The 17175-nt window shown below is 44.3% G+C and overlaps 1 protein-coding gene across 1 annotated transcript in view; it reads left to right on the top strand.

Annotated features, from left to right (window-relative positions):
* The window catches only part of PHLPP1 (PH domain and leucine rich repeat protein phosphatase 1), a 175966-nt gene extending 159036 nt beyond the window's left edge, over window positions 1–16930 (top strand). Inside the window, exons 13-17 of the mRNA XM_081150244.1 lie at window positions 1855–1985; window positions 6419–6523; window positions 9465–9659; window positions 12143–12371; window positions 14778–16930. Of these exons, the coding sequence (XP_081006370.1) occupies window positions 1855–1985; window positions 6419–6523; window positions 9465–9659; window positions 12143–12371; window positions 14778–15926 (1809 nt within the window). The 3' untranslated portion in view covers window positions 15927–16930. The remainder of the gene's footprint in view (window positions 1–1854; window positions 1986–6418; window positions 6524–9464; window positions 9660–12142; window positions 12372–14777) is intronic.
* Window positions 16931–17175: the final 245 nt, after the last annotated feature.

Raw genomic sequence — 17175 nt, 5'->3', positions numbered from 1 at the left:
TTAAAGAATGAGCAGTTTTACATTGGCAGAACTCTGAAAGTTTAAATCTTTAGGTCACATTATAAAACATTGCTCACCAATTTTATAAAATTCAGTAATGTTCTAAAATGTCTTTAATCTTTTCCCATAATGCATACTCTGACCTCTGAATTTATTTCTGTCAACCACGTATGTTCTAAGTTACCCACACCTGCCAGTCCTAAAGCTCATGTTTCAGAATTAGCCAGGAGATTATATTTATACCATTTGTTGTCTTATCTGTGATGTATACCGACTCTACTGACTGAATAAACCATTATTAACCAGTATTATCAATTTTCCATTGAAGTCCAGTTGACTATTCATGCACCCGTTATTTATAATTGGAAAAACAAAATGAAAAGGCGATGGCCATTTCCCTACTATGAATGTCTAGGTTAAGCGGAGTATTGTACTTATACTCAGATTATTAAGGCTGTTAAAGGTGCTGAGAGTGAAGATATGGAGTAGATGAAATTGTACTTACATTTATGATTTTTTTAGAGTTTTATATTAATAATAAGCCTACAAGAAAAAAAATTGAATGCTAACACTGGTAGTGTTAGGGTGCTAAATTTAAGGGTAAGTTTTCTAAGCTTTTCTTTTTGTCCAACTTTTTGTAATGGGGTTGTAATGCTCTTTCAATAAAAAGTAATTTTTTAAAATTGTAATACAATTTTATATCATTGCTGTAGTTTGGGAGCAAGAGTATGAAACAATTTGTATGAAACATTGTATTGTTTTAAGTCAGTTAAAAATATACTTCTCCAAAAATTTAGGTTCTCATTTTACCCAGTCTATAGCTCTCCCCAATCCATTATAGATTTAAATTCTTTTAAGAATTTTTCCAAATAAAGATGATTTGGACCACTTTTAAGATTCTGAAATTCTTGGATACAATTTGCTTTCAAACTATCTTAATATTTTTAAATAGGCTCCTTAGGCGTTTTTAAAAATTATAGTCAGATACCAACTCAAGCCAGATAATTGAATACTTTCCACCCCATCCTGCTGAATTGTGGGTCCATGTTCTCTTAGCCAGAAAAGTTACCAGTTACTCTCGTTCTCACCTGTGCATGGAGAGCCTTCTGCCCTGGTTCCCTGCCCCCAGAGCAGCAGAGCACCTGGTGGTGGGCTTACCTCCTTTAAGCCTTCCATCAGTTTTGTGGGAAAGGGGGTGTGATCCCCATTCACAGATAACACAATTTCTCTTCTAGTCAGTGTGCTGACCCTTCTTGTGCTTGTTTTCTAAGTACAAAGATTAGGTGGGAGCTGCTGGGAGGGTTAAGGTATTCGAGGCCTGGAGGGCAGAATCCCTATTTGACTCAAGCCTTTTTCTATTGTGTATAGTAAACGGCTCATCTGCTAGTCTATCTTTTACCAATTTCTTATTTAGCTTCTTTTGAAGTATCTTCTCATTTTGAATATTTGTTCCCTGCCTTTTCCTCGGTTTGCATGGTTTTTTTTGGTTTGTTTTTAAGAAGTTCCATTTTGATGTTGTAACTATAACCCTCTTGGGCACAGCAGGTGCAGAGATTTTGTCAGCAATAAGAGAAACTATCCTTAGGATTTTTCAGTTAACGCTTAATTTTTAAATAGAGAGATAAACTTAGAAGCGTAAAGATGGGGAGAATAAAGAGCATGGATTTTTTGTGTGTGTTACTCAAAGAGAGTACAAATTTAAACTGTGTTTAGCAAAATCCGTTTTCAATGTCTACGGCGGAGTAGCAGCCAAACGTACTTTTCTGCGTTTGAAGCGAACGGTCCGCTGGTTGTACTGCGAAGCGTGGGAGCGTCGAGCCCTGACCGTCTCCTTGTTTGCGCTTGTTCCCCCAGTGTGTGGACCTGAGCTGCAATGAGCTAAGCGAAGTCACTTTACCAGAAAACCTGCCTCCAAAACTGCAAGAACTAGACCTGACTGGAAACCCCCGGCTGGCCCTCGATCACAAAACCCTGGAACTGCTGAAGTAAGTGTTTTGTGAAGCACTGACGACAGGCTGACACCTGAGTAAAAACGTCAGTCTGGCATCCATTGACATCCTAGTGGTGTCTGCCAGGGTTGAGGTGATTTGCAAGTCCATAGTTCACCAAAATGGGGGGCCAAAAAAGCCTAATCGTTGGGCACTCATGTCCTTCTGGAAATTTTTTTAGAAAATGTCCAAACAAAAAGGAACAAGAATACTGAATTCAAAGAGGAAAATGGGAGATAAAGACACGGGAGAGCAACAGATGACCAAGACGTGAACTTCCACCTCAGTTACCAACAGCGTGGGTGACATTTGGTGCAGATGTTTCAGTAGGACTTTGAGAGGGATGAATAATGTGGGAAAATTAACAATGTGGAAGTAAAATCCAGATTATTTAAACAGAACTGGGAGTGTGGGGTAGTTAGGCCCTGTGACATTCTCCCCGTGTTTTGGGAAAGTTCACTGATCCTGTCTCATTCTTGAAGTTGCTGGGGAATTCTAGGTTCAGGCTCTCCATGTTAAGTACTAAAGGGTAACCTCATTAGAAAAGATGTCTTTATAGGAATGTTATCTCAGGACTCTACATATCTATCCATAGAATTAAATAAATTATGCTCCACAGTTGAATATTATACAGCCATGAAAAATGATGACGTGTAGTTATATTACTAACTTGAAAAGTCTCCTCAGTGTAATAGTAAGTGAAAAGGAAGTTAATGAAGGAATTTGTATAGTATACCTCCACTTTTTGTTAAAGTAAATTTCTGTGCATTGGGTGGTATGTGTGCATGTGTGTACTCATGTGCAGCCAGAAAAATGCCTGAAAGGACATTTTAAAATGTTAAAATAGTGTTATTCTCAGGATTATAGGGCTATGGGTGGCCTTAATTTTCTTCTTTAAACTTTTCTGAATTTTTGGACTTTTTTGACAACCGTTAGTCATTATGTATGCTTAAACCCTGTTGTAATTATCTGTTGCTGAAAGTCATCTTCTGTTATCCTAGGAAAAGACAAAAAAGAAGAGTAGAGTTTTGAAAAGTAATATTAATACTACTTTTGGTCCATTAATACTATCCTAATCTTTTAGTGCAAACTAAAATTTGAAAAGCATTTAAGGTGATTCCTGGGTGGAATTGGCCTAATTCATGCCTGTTTGATGGTATTTTAAGTACTGAATGAGCACATTGATTTCAATATATAATTAAAGAATACTGCCTAAGTAGAGTGTTGTAAGGAAGTCGCAGAGACATAGGCTCTCTCCACTGTTCATCAGTCAGTATGGGAAGCCTTGGCCCAAATCCTTCAGTCTGCGCAGACCTCAGTTTTCTCCTCTGTAGTATGGGGAGGATGGCCAACATGTTCTCCAGGCTGCTTCTCAGAACTTAAGAGTCCATGAGTTATCAAAATATAATTCATGTGTATACAGATAACTTTTGAGTAGTTTTATAAATATGATATGAAATTTTGTGTTAAAATAATTATATCAAAATTTGTTAATAAATGCAAGTAGCTGTTTGGAGAAAAATAAAAGTTGAATTCTTATCTCACATCAAAATAAATTCCAGCTAAATTAAATCTATAAAATAAAATAATTTTTAAAAGTAAGAAGAAATCATATGAATATATTTACAAGCCAGAAAAGAACTTTTTAGGCCAAAAAAAGGGGGATGGGTATCACAAAAAAAGAAATCAATATCTATAGTTTGGTTTTGATGTTTATGTTATATGTATTTATAAATAAAAATTCATTTTATGCATAAAAGGTTAAATACCTATTCCAAAAGCTATCACGTGTATATCTGAAAGGAATGACAAACTAAGAAGAAACATTGGCAAAAATATGAAAATAAAATATTTAATATTTAGTATAAAATGTTCTTAAAAGTCAGTAAGAAAAGTCCCAAACAAAATAAGTGAAGGACATTAACATTTAACAAAAGAAATACAGATAGTTACATGGAAAAATCAGGTTCAACTTTATTAGTACGTCAAGGAAATATTAAATATTTAAATGATAATGATTTTCTCCCTCTAATTGGTGTTCCAGGAGGCCTATAAATGGATATAACTTTTAAAAGCTACTAGCCCTGTGTATCAGGCCTCTAAAAATATCTCCATACTTAGACCAAGGTTTTCTCTGGAAAAAAAATATTCTAAAAAATAATCAGAAATGGTGTTTATTTTGGGTACAGAAATATTCATCAAGATTATTTCTAATTTTATTTAGGATCAATGTAAAATGATGGGAAATGTCCATGATTAAATCAGGAAAAAAACAATGCAAAGCCGTAGGTAGGTAGGTAGAAAGAAAGAATGACCCACTGCTATATATGCATAAGAGAAAATCTACTTGTTAAATTCTCTACAAATGAGCATATGTCACTGGATTGGCCAGAGCTGCTGTAGTGAAGCACATGTGTGCCCTCAGGTTTAAAAAACAGTAAGACAATGAAATCATAACACTCTTACGTAAAAACATTACCTTCTGTTTAAATCTAGATGATTGTGGCCTTTTAGTAACTCTGGAGAGTTTCCATGTCTAATGTGTTACTTGCAGTTTTAGAGGGTTGGCCTGTTTGTTCTACATGAGCAGGGTGAGTGCCTCTGGTGACCCTCCCGTGTGACCGAGCAAGACTGTCAGGCTCACTTAAAGATGTACGAGAGTCAAAATTCAGGTCACTTCCAGACAGCTGCTCCGCCACACTGTGTTCAGCTAGGCAGAGAAGGAGAACTTGCTGCTTCCCTGGAAAGGATTATGGGAGAGTTTAAGGATTTATGTATTCTTTAGTAATCAGGCTAGGAAATGGGATTATTTCTTTGAAGGCTTTATGTTCTGCCTGTAAAAAGTATAAATGTCTTTAGAAATATGCCTTCAGTTTTCCTCTAGAATTCGGAAAGGTAGCAGAGGTGTAGAGAGAGCCTTAGCATGCCTCAGTGGACCATTGCACCCCTTAGCATTGCACATGGCGCAGGCCATATGGAGCGCAGATAATGGTAGCCTGTCTTTTGTAGTGCTCCTCTCTTACTGGTAGGATGGAAAACTTTGAAAAGAGGCTATGTATATATATAGTCCTGCTGTAAAATGAGGTATTAATTTGATTTGGGGATTTTCTGTTGGCACCATTTGTGCTTTTTATTTTTTCCAGCTTTTTAGGGTAAAGGGACAAGTAAATGTTTGCTGGTAATTGTGAGTAGAAACTTTGCTTTAATGAAGTGTTTTTAATTTCAAAGAAATTGCCAGCACCTATTTCTAGAATTAAAGTGAATACTATTTTATTGGAATTTGGGATCATAACAAGTGTTGAGGTGTTGTTTAAGAGATGATACATATGCTTTTTCTCCTGTTTAAGTAATGGGGGGGTAGGGCTAGTGGTAATTTACAAGTAAAAAGGAATTATTTCGCCATATGGCAGCCAGCCTTTTCAAAAACCTGCTTCACATCTGTGTGACTTCCTGTTTGGGGGCCGCTGAATGCTTCCTAGTAGACTGGTTTTCAATAAACGCCATTTGAGAGTTTACCCCTTTACTATTTCTGTTGTGGGTCCTATTGGACCAATTATGGCCTGTGGGAGCAGGGGTGAGATGAGAACTTGTCTCCCAGTTTAAACATACGTAGTTAACATGTAATTTATTGAAGTACTCATTTACTTCATAATTTTATTATATTAATCTTAGCATGGAAGGCTGTGCAAGTGAGGAAAGAATTAGAAGCTTTGGGGGATGGCAGGTCCTCAATAATCTTTGTGAAATAGCTTAAGGAGTGACGGGGCCAGAAGTTGGCTTTGGAGATGAATGTTGCAGGATTCTCTCACATCACCCAAACAAATGTAATTGTGACTTAGGTTTTGATCTTTTCAAACCCGGGCGTTCATGTTGTAAGAATATACCCAATTTAATGGTTTAATTTCCTTCTCTAACGCCAAGGTTGAGAGCTGTCTTTTTCATTCCCAGGAGAGAGCAGCCATCTAGCGTTGTGGGTGTGAAAGTCTCTAATAAATGACATAGAATGCTGATAAAAACTAATTTTCATACTCTGGATATCTGACCCTTTGTTTTCATTATGAATAAGTAGCTAGTTATTGTTGTTGATAAATATTTCAGAAACTTTAGGCCCTGGCCAGTTAGCTCAGTTGGTTAGAGCATCTTCCCGATATGCCAAGGTTGCAGATTCGATCTCCAGTCAGCACATGCGAGAAGCAACCAGTGAATGCATAAATAAGTGGAACAACAAATCAGCGTCTCTCTCTCTTCCACTCTCTCTCTAAGAAAAATCAATAAATAAAAGTTAAAAAAATATATTTCAGACACTTTAAACGCAGTAAGAAATGGTAAGTACAGAGTTCTTAGCAAGTGTTTTTCATTTCTCGGATAAAGGTAGCAACATGTCCATGTTTGGTTTTCCTGATTCCTGTCCCTTCTGTTTCTCTTGTTAGTAACATCCGCTGTTTCAAGATTGATCAGCCTTCGGCAGGAGATGCATCCGGAGCCCCAGCTGTGTGGAGCCATGGCTACACTGAAGCTTCAGGGGTGAAAAACAAGTGAGTGGGTGAAGCTTAGGAATGAGAGCCCTCCCGCCCGCCTTCCTTCTTTACTGGAGTAGGAAGAAACGCAGTGTCGGCACACACTGGCCTCATGTGATGTTTCTTTGAGCATGTTTCCCCAGAGTGAGGCCACCTCCTCACTTAGGTTTGAACATTAAGCCAAGCCCTGCTCGGCATCACATACTCTCTCTTTGTGAGAGGTGTTGCTAGGAAACGGTGTAACTGACACATTGTATCTGGGTGAGACTCCAGGGTTTGAAGAAGGCATAAGTATTGAAATGCATCCCTGCTCTTTTTAAAAAGCTCCTTTCTCTTTCTCTGAAGCCTGTTTACCCAGCAAAACAGGATCGTGTTAAAGAAGTTCCCTGGCCATATTGATGGTCCATATTCGAGATCACTTACATTATTGACCAGGGAGTGGTTCTGTGGAGCTATTTCTACAATCAAAATGAGCTTGGCAGGAGTTCAGTATCTCTATAATGCCAGCTGGTTGTTTTGCCACCAGGACCTGTCCCTCTGAATTTCTCTTTCTTCCCTATTTTCACTAACTTTCCCTGTCTTATATGCAAATGTTGATTTTCCTGAGAATTGTAATCTAGCTCTTGGGGCTTGTTCGCTTTTTGTCAACAGGTGCTAATAATTAGCACTAGAAAAGCAAAGAATCCTATAAATTGGAATAATCGTAATTTAATTAGGTAAGGGACAAGGATGTAACATTTCAAAGGAGGGGAAGAACAGAAAATAATAGCTAACATTAGTATTCAACTCTGGGTGCACGTGAGAATCAGTCAGAAGACAAACTTTAAAAAAACTCTCCAACCAAGGCCCATTAAATCAGACTGTTTGAAAACCTCCCCAGGTGATTCTCATGTGCACCCACGTCTGAGAACCACCATCTCACTGAATACCCCCCGTGGAAAATGGAAGGTGGAATTGTGGTTGCTGCTGACTGCCGCTCTTTGGGATGGAAAACAGAATCAGTTCAAGTTCTGACGCGCAGCCCCTTCCTCTTTAAGCGTGTGGCTTGGCATTGTGCTGACAAGAGGAGAGGTGTCCCCACTTAAGCACCCCTGTTCCATGTGCCCCCAGTGGGGCCTGGGCTCTGGTGGTCACATTGTTTCTATGTACTTTGCACTGTATGACATTGTATTTTGGTTTGTTTTTGTTTTTAATCCTCACTTGAGGATATTTTTCCATTGCTTTTCAGGGAGAAAGGGAGGGAGGGAGAGAGGGACATTGATGTGAGAGGGACACATCAATTGGTTGCCTACTACACAAGCCCCGATCAGGGCCGAGGATCGAGCCTGCAACCAAGGTACATGCCTTTGGCTGGAATCAAACCCAGGACCCTTTAGGCAACGGGCTGATGCTCTAACCACTGAGCAAAACTGGCTAGGGCTGTCATTGTATTTGGGGGAGAGGGGAAGACATTACACATTCTTTGGAGCACTCGAAGTTCCTTCCTAGAGATTTTTCTTTTTAGATTAAAAGACATTATGTGTTACTTGGAAACACCAGCATGTGAAACTGCTTTCAAATTCACGAACATCTCTGGATATTAAAATGCATTATCCACTCATATATATTAATGAAGCAATGACCAATTAATCTCCTTTTTGCATAATCCCTCCTTCCGTAATTGTTGAAAAACTTAGTTATTGAAGTATAGCGTAGGTACAGAAGCGATAAGCGTACAGCTTAGGGATCGTCCTAGGGTGAATCCACCTGCAAACCACTGCCTCCATCAACAACTGCAACATCTCCAGCACCTCAGAAGTCCCAAGCCGCCCCTCCCTCACTTTATGTCCCTTCACCTTTTTACCTTTGGTTTTGCCAGCAGAAGCTTCTCAAATGTTTTCTTTTAGACTTGTAGGTAGAGTGTTAAGTAAACAAGGAGCTTGCTTGCAAGAACTGTGGTTGTCCCTGCTTCCAAATCTCAGGAGGTATCTGTGTTCTCTTCTCTCCTTCCCTCCTGCCCCTGGGGTTGCTGGGTTGCCTCCAGTGTCTGGTCATTGCAGATCCTTCAGGGAAACCCAAGCTTGGAGCTTCATTTGGATAAGTTAGGTTCTTCCTCAGACTAAAAAACAAACAGGAAGCTTCAGCAGAAGAGAAACATCACTACTGTACTTTAAAAAAAAAAAACAAAAACTTTTTTTTTTTTAATACCCTTCCCCCATTTTGACTAGCAAGGGGAGTTTACAGAAGGAAGACAGAATTATAAGATGATTTAATATTATTGTTAAATTTTACTTTGCTACTAATTGCCATATAACTTGGAATGGCTTATTTTTCATAATAAATGGAGGCAGGAATTTGACAGCACTGACCTGAGAGCTGGGCTGCCTAGCTTTGCATCTGGTCTCTGTGCTTATTTGCTGTATGGCCTTGGACAGTTACTCAACCTCCCTTTGGCTTAATTTTCCTATCTGTAAAATGGCACTAAAAATACTATATGTCCTTATATGGTTGTTGTCAGGATCCCCTGAGTTATGTATGTGAAGTGCTTAGGATTTGAGACCATACATATGGTTTTATATTCTTTTCCTACATTTTTCCAGTGCTTTAGTTGTTACTCCATTTTTGCCCAATGTGGAATTTCTCCTTAATATCTTTATGCGAATGAATATGGACATACAGATTCATAATTGTGTTATTTCCCATGTCTCTTACTCTCTTTTCACTGCCATTTAAAAATAATGTCATCAGGAGATAAGGGCCCGGGAAGCCACTTGTGAGGCATGAGCACGCATCGGTCCTTCTTTGCTTACAGCCCTTAGTCTCTGTAAGTTAGCTGAGGTTCACTGACCTATTCTTACTCTGTCTGGAGCCATGAAGGAAGAGACAAGAGTGGGATAGACAAATCGAAAAGAAAACAGAGTTGGGTTGGGCATGGAGAAGGAAAGGTCAGACTTAACAGAAAAGCGTTCTTGCCTTGCAGGTTGTGCGTTGCGGCCCTGTCGGTGAATAACTTCTGTGACAACCGGGAGGCCCTGTATGGTGTATTTGACGGAGACCGTAATGTGGAGGTGCCCTACCTCCTCCAGTGTACGATGAGTGACATTTTGGCGGAAGAGCTGCAGAAAACAAAAAATGAAGAAGAATACATGGTCAACACGTTTATTGTTATGCAAAGGTAAAACTGAGTCTGCTGTGTGTTTTCTTGCTCTCCTTTGAGTGTTTGCCCTCCGGCTAGAAAATTAGGCGCCCAGTAATCTCAGAGCACTACTGTTGAATATGGGTGTACAAGATGCATTTGGGCCATTTGGTTTTGCCCGGGCATCGCGGACAGACTGTGTTCCACCTGAGACTTATTGATGTCTTGACAGCTTTGTAGGGGGCCACGTCAGTGACAGGAATTGAGTTTCTCTTAGGACTGGACCTCACAGGCGCGTCATGATTCCAGGTTTTCATGCTCCTTTACAACACACTTCCTCTTCCCCCCTCCCCCAAATCATGCGAGCTCCAGAGGCTCCTGACACCTTTTGGTGTGCGGACTTCTCTTTGAAATGGACTGTTCCTGTCTCAGGTTGTTCACGTTAGGAACTGTTGTCGCTGGTTCACTACAGTGCAACCCTTGTAAACTTGAGATGGTCATGTTTTAAGCCGGAAGTTAAATCATTCTTTATGTTGTTTTTCCTCCTAGTTAAATGTTCAGGTCAGTGTTACTAGCAAAATCCTAGGCCATTGTCTAGAGCTTACAGTCACCACAGAAACTTTGGAATGTTTGTAACTCTTAGGGCTGAATGGAATATTCAGAGGATTGCTCGTCTTTTGTCACGGTAATGGCTTTGTAGGTTGTAAACACGTTGCCTGTGTATTAATATTGTACTGCAAACACGTGCCTTTGTGGGACCAGGAAGTGGAGAGTGCGCTAAAGGTCATGGGAACAATGACTATCTTTTCTCTCCCTTGATCATCTGCCAAAGGAAGTATCTCTGTAATGGGTAGAAAAAGTATCTGCTAAGGAGCACTGGTTTGGGAAAGCCTTTTGCGTTCCCCTGAGTCATGAATAGTTAGTTCCTCTTTAAGAGCTCAGCAGAGGCTGCTAGACTCACCTCTCTCTCACTTTCTCAGTGGGCATGTTTAGTTAAATACTGCTCATAGCTAATATATCATGAGTCTTTTATTTGTACTAGTCATTATTCCAAATACCTTAATACCATAAATTGTACCCAGTGGGATAGGTAGTGTTACTGTTCTTATTTTACTGTTGGGAAACTGAGGCGCAGGGAGGTGAAGCACATAGCTCTGAGAGCTAGTAGAGGGTACAGCTGTAATTCGACCTTAGGTAGTAAGACTCCAGAGAATATTCTGACTACTGGGGACATCTGTCTACTTTTCTCTTTTCATCCCCAGCTTCTCCTAACAAAAAAGCAAATAGATAACACACACACATCCCCACCCCCAACACACACACCCTTCACATACCCCCCACAAGGACTGCTTGTTGTAGGCCCTCCATCACTGGGTAAGAATTAAAAATGTAAGAACCTCGAACTCTGGTTATTAGCTGTACTTGCCACAGATGCCACCCTATTTCTCAGCAATCACTGTGCCTTTGAAAGGAAGATAGTGCTGCATGTGGGGCCTAGAGCCGAATCTGGTTTGAGACCCAAATTGCTGGCCTGTCTTTAGGGTCATTTGTAGGCCTCTTATTTCCCATTTGTTAATAGGACATGAGACGTGTGGTGATCTTTTCGGTCCTTGGGAGAAATGCACATTTTTCGTGTGTGACATGCTAATACCCTGGCTTTCATTGCTACTGTTTTCATTTGCCTAACCTAGACAGGAGGCAGGAGCTGACAGCACCTGAGGGTCTGCCCTCGTAAACAGGTTTCTGTCCGTCTGACCTTGTGCTCCTGCACACTCAGGATCAGCGGGGCCTGATTGGCACCTCCCTCTGTGGGACTCGAGATAGGAGTTCTAGGCCCCCCTTGATTGTTAGGACTGGCAGGGGCTTTGTGTGTTCAGTAAGCCAGTGGGTTGATGGTCACACATACAAGCTCTGTGGAGCTTGATTACCAGAATGTTCTTTCTGTGAATGTTCTAGAATTGGCATTACTGGCCCAGCAAGTCTTCGCCGTCTAGAGCAAAGAACATGGACGGTCCAATACGTCAGAGTTCCTCCAGCAAACATCCGTATTGCAGGGGGAGAGGGTGGTCAGATGATTTTGAGGTCTGCATGCAGTGTGAGTGGTGTTTGCACCTGCTCCTATTGAACCTGCTGGGTTCCCCTCCTGGAGTAGAGGGGATTTGGAGAGGGGTGGGGAGAGCTTTCAGTGGTCACTTGGCCGCTGTCTCGAGTGTGCAGACATGGGGGTAGCAGGCTAGGCACAGAAGCACAGGGCTCTTTTACTGCACATCAGCGCCTGGGCTTTTAGTGTAGAGTGGGGCTGCCCCAGTTGTGAGCAGACCCCTCTCTGAGCATGTCTGTCAGATTCCATGGCTCTTTCACTCTGAGGAGTTGAGCAGTGCCTGCTTTGATGAGAGGCTGGCTTGAGCCTTCTGGTTCTGTTTCGCCCTTGCCCTGCCCGGGGCTGCAGTGTTCTGTCGAATTAGCAGAACTGACGCGGGGAGGGCTGTGTTGGGTTTTAATGCTCTCTCTTTGGATTCCAGGAAACTTGGAACTGCTGGCCAGAAGCTTGGAGGTGCTGCTGTCCTTTGTCACATCAAACATGACCCTGTAGACCCGGGAGGATCCTTCACCTTGACCTCTGCCAATGTGGGCAGGTGCCAGACGGTTCTCTGTCGGAACGGGAAGCCACTGCCTCTGTCCAGGTCGTACGTCATGAGCTGTGAGGAAGAACTGAGGAGAATTAAGCAGCACAAGGCCATTGTCACTGAGGTGAGGAGAGAGCCATTTTCCTGGGAGGGTGGGAGGACAGGGCCAGGGTCCTATAGAAACCAGCTAGGGAGCCTTCCCTCCAAAGAATGTTCTTTAAAGTGGTTTAAAATTACAATTCTAAACCCCTGGTGTCACAGAACAAATTCTTTGTATGATAGGTGTGAAGACATTACACAGTACAGAATAATAAACCATTTATTGATGGCCTCTCTGTGTCAGGCTGCACCAGATGTTCTGTGGCATTGTCCCATCTGCTCCTCACCTGCTGCTGGTAGCTGTGACCTTTAATCCTTCAAGCCTCAGTTTCCTCATCTATAAAGTGGGAACAGGAGTAATATATCTGTCCTCTTGGCTACTGTACCAGTGGAAATGACCGAGCTATTACTTTGGGTCATACGTCCTGTTCCATCTGAGTAAGGCAGTGAGTGCTCTATGGCCAGGGGTGATTTGGGCCTGACAGGACATTTCGCAATGCCTGGACACATTTTTGTTGTCACAAGTGGGGCAGAGAGTACTTTGGGCATGTAGAGGCAGGGATGCTGCTAAAAATCCTAAAATGCACAGGACAGCCCCCACAACAAAGAATTACTTGGCCCAACTTGTCACTAGTGCCCCTGTTGAGAAAGGCTGGAGTAAGTCAGTCTGCATTATCACAAGAGTCGGTACAGCGCAACTTCCACGTGGGGGCTGCACTCATCATACAGCATTTCCACCTGCCGGGTACTGACAAATGACAGGGGGATACAGAAGTGACCCCGCAGACACACATCTGCCACAGGAGGTGTCCAGTTTTGTATTGTCAAGAAAACCCACAGGCCTTGGGCAGCCAGGTAGATGGTGGTGAAAGTTTGCAGTTCAGTAGGGAAAAACAGGCCCTGATAAGGACCATGAGGAAGACAGAAAAGACTTGGGATCCACTGGGAGAGTCTGGAAATGAGTCTGTAGGTTGGTTTTATTTCCCTGCCTACCTGTTCCAGGAGCAGAGAGGATTAAAATAGATAGTAGACACTCTTGGAGTAGAGGCAGGCTAAGATGGGACAGATGCATTGAAGTAAAAACTCAACATTACATGATGCAAAGGTTAACAATTTCTGCTGCGTTAATGCATCACAGCTTGTGCTCGGAACGTTTCTCCTGTTTTCTCTGCCTCTCCTCCTCCTCACTTTTGGCTGCATCGCTGAATTCTCAACGCTTTTTGGTTTTGTTACTTCTCTGCCTTGAGGCATGCCCCCCAAACACACACATGCACGCACAGATGCACACAGACACACAACCATGGGTTTTGATGGGGCAAGATCTCAAGGGTTGGGCAGAACAGCAAGAGTAATTTCTAGCAAATTCCATACTTTGGGGAGCAACAGTTCCATCAGTAGAATTGAGGGAGCTGAAAATTGTGCTCGAAGCCCCATTTTACTAATTTTCCTTCTAAAGACTCTGCCTGCTTGTGAGGGTGTCATGGCAGGATTGTGTGCGGAGTTGCAGAGGGCACCCCTTGAACACCCAGAAATCACCTCCCAAAATTCCACATGAAGGAAGGAGGTGGGGTTGGAAAGGAAGTGGTCCTTCTCTGGAAGAAACACCAGCTGTAAGGGAGACAGTGAGACCATCTCTGTTACTTCCTCCTAGACACACACTGAGGCTGCATTGGAGCCTGGACAAGTGGTTAAAAATAGGGGCATGGAGAGGCACGTTATGGACCTGAGACCCTCAAACTTGATTAAACAACCAAGCGGGTACACAGGTCACCCCCTCCCCTCCAGCTTCAGAATAAAGGTCTTTTACCTGCAAATGGTCTGAAACTTTGGCTTGTGATTAAAATGGCACGAACCCAACTGAACTGAAGCCGAGGGACTTTGTCTTCTCCCTTTGTCATCAGCAGAGTGAGTTCTCGGAAGTGATGAGAACTGGCCCTACTCCCCAGCATCTGCCTCTCCAATGTGGGCATTCTGACCCAGTGAGTCACACCACGATTCTCCCCACCAGTTATTTTTTTACCTACTTAAATTTAAAACAGCGTCTCCTCTGGACCTGTGGTTGATGGCCTGTCCGAGAGTAGTGTAAGATGTGGGGCATTCATTTGCCTCAGTGTCTGCAGGACTGGCTTGTTTCAGAAAGGCCCTTCCTCTCTGTGGGCTACAGGAGACACCGGTGCCCGCATTGCTGTGCCAGGCTAGGTGATGGTCTGCTTTAGAGCCCAGGGTGAGCAAGCTCCTTCTTGGCCCTCCTGTTCCCTACCTGCCCAGGCCCCTGCCCCGGGCTTCTGCTACTAGATGGACATCGACCCCTCATCAGAGGGTGAGGGGTCCTTCCCTTTGTGGCCCACAAGCACTCTCCCCAGGGCCCCCAGCAGGGAAGTTGCCACGTGTGCTCCGTGTTAACCTCTGCTTGGAAACCCCCTTCCTCCAGGACGGCAAGGTGAACGGAGTGACCGAGTCCACGCGCATCCTGGGCTACACCTTCCTGCACCCCAGCGTGGTGCCGCGCCCCCACGTGCAGTCCGTGACCCTGACGCCCCAGGACGAGTTCTTCATCCTGGGCAGTAAGGGCCTGTGGGACAGCCTGTCCATCGAGGAGGCGGTGGGCGCCGTGCGCAACGTGCCCGACGCCCTGGCGGCGGCCAAGAAGCTGTGCACCCTGGCGCAGAGCTACGGCTGCCGCGACAGCCTCAGCGCCGTGGTGGTGCAGCTCAGCGTCACCGAGGACAGCTTCTGCTGCTGCGACCTGGGCGCGGGCGGCGCCGTGCCGCCGCCCAGCCCGGGCATCTTCCCGCCCTCGGTGAGCATGGTGATCAAGGACCGGCCGGCGGACGGGCTGGGCGTGCCGTCCTCCAGCAGCGGCATGGCCTCGGAGATCAGCAGCGAGCTGTCCACCTCGGAGATGAGCAGCGAGGTGGGCTCCACGGCCTCGGACGAGCCCGCGCCCGGGGCCCTGAGCGAGAACGGCCCCGCCTACCCCGGCGAGCAGCGCTGCCTGCTGCACCCCGCCTGCCTGTCGGGCGCCTTCCAGCGCCAGCTGTCCAGCGCCACTTTCTCCAGCGCCTTCTCCGACAACGGCCTGGACAGCGACGACGAGGAACCGATCGAGGGCGTCTTCAGCAACGGCAGCCGCGTGGAGGTGGAGGTGGACATCCACTGCGGCCGCGCCAAGGACAGGGACAAGCAGCACCCGCCGCACGCGCCGGAAACCAGCGACGAGGGCATCGTCATCAGCGCCAACGAGGACGAGCCGGGGCTGCCCAGGAAGGTGGACTTCGCCTCCGTGGGGACCATCGGGCGCCGGCGCGCCAACGGCTCTGTGGCGCCCCAGGAGCGGAGCCACAACGTGATCGAGGTGGCCGCGGACGCGCCTCTCCGGAAGCCGGGAGGCTACTTCGCGGCGCCGGCGCAGCCGGACCCTGAGGACCAGTTCATCATCCCCCCCGAGCTGGAGGAAGAGGTCAAGGAGATCATGAAGCACCACCAGCAGCAGCAGCCGCCCTCGCAGCTCCCCCTGCAGCCGCCGCCCCGGCAGTGCCCCGTGGACCCGCTGCCCGACTACTGCGACACGCCCCTATGACCCCTGGCACCGCTTAAACAATAAACTAACCGAGGCAGACGAGTTGCCAGAGTCTCCCAGGCTCGCATTAAACCAGGGGTTTACTCCACGCCCTTCCCCCAGACTCTCCCCTCAACCTGTCTTTGCAGCTAGTCTGTAGGTTCTTCCTGTTGGTGATTTTTAAAATAATTACCACTTTTCTTCTAGTGATGCTTTACCGATATGATTTAAACCGTTAACTTCTTTTCCTAACATATCAGATGTGTAAAGACAAAGAACAAAAGGTTTAATATATTACAGAGAAGCAGTTAATGATAATGTAATATTTTTTAAAATGGCTTTTTATTGTTTTGTTTGTTTGGCAGGCAGGGCAGGTTGCCAGTGCTAAATGATTTAATAATATTGTAATTCTGGGGGAAAGGCTTTTTCTTTTTTCTTTTTTTTTTGTCTTGAAAATGATAGACATTTGTAGAATATGGAGACTAACTCCTAGGAGTTGCTTTACTCTGTCAGGTGACTTAAGTCACTGGGATTCACTAATTTTCTCTGAGAGAACAGTTGATTGAGAAATTTCTATTGTAAATAGCTACGTGTTGTATAGTGATGCTTCAGATGTTTTGTAGTTTTGGCATAAGGACACAGTCTAAACAACTGACTTCCCTCCCCCTCTGAGGATCCTTCCCCCAGCCCACCTCCCCCTCCTAACCCACCCCTAGTTCATTCAGTGATGAAGCCGAGCGTCAGAGAGCATTTCTGTCGGAATAAGGTGCCCCTTAGGCCACTGGAAGGGGGTGTGCACCCAAGGAGCCTCTGAACCTTTTTCCTTCCTCTCCGGCCCCCACCTAGCCTCTTGACTTTTGCAGACACTTTCTAATTTGTGTTCCTTACTGCTGCCACAATCCGCATGATTGTATAGAGTCCAGTTAGATCATTTACATACCCAGAGTTATATTAAAGCAGAATGCACAGATGAACATGTCATAATTTTTGTTATAATAAATTCAAAATTTACAAGTATTGCACCCATCTGCTTTTGTCTCAGCATCCAGATGTGTCTTGCAGACAGTGCCAACAACTTGGGTTTGGGGTGAATGGGTGGTGTTATCAGATATTTCTGACTTCGATTGGTTTTTTTTTGGAAGGGGAGAAACACCCAACAGGTTACCCTACATTGAATGAGGTAGCGACACGGACCTCGTGACTGCAATAGAAATGGTCTTGCAGCCCTTCTGTTGTTATGTAGGCGAGGGGGTGTGGGGAGCAGACAGAG

This window comes from Miniopterus schreibersii, assembly GCF_964146895.1.
Source record: "Miniopterus schreibersii genome assembly, chromosome: 10".
In the NCBI taxonomy this organism is placed as follows: domain Eukaryota; kingdom Metazoa; phylum Chordata; class Mammalia; order Chiroptera; family Miniopteridae; genus Miniopterus; species Miniopterus schreibersii.
This window is presented reverse-complemented; position numbering and strand designations above follow the sequence as displayed.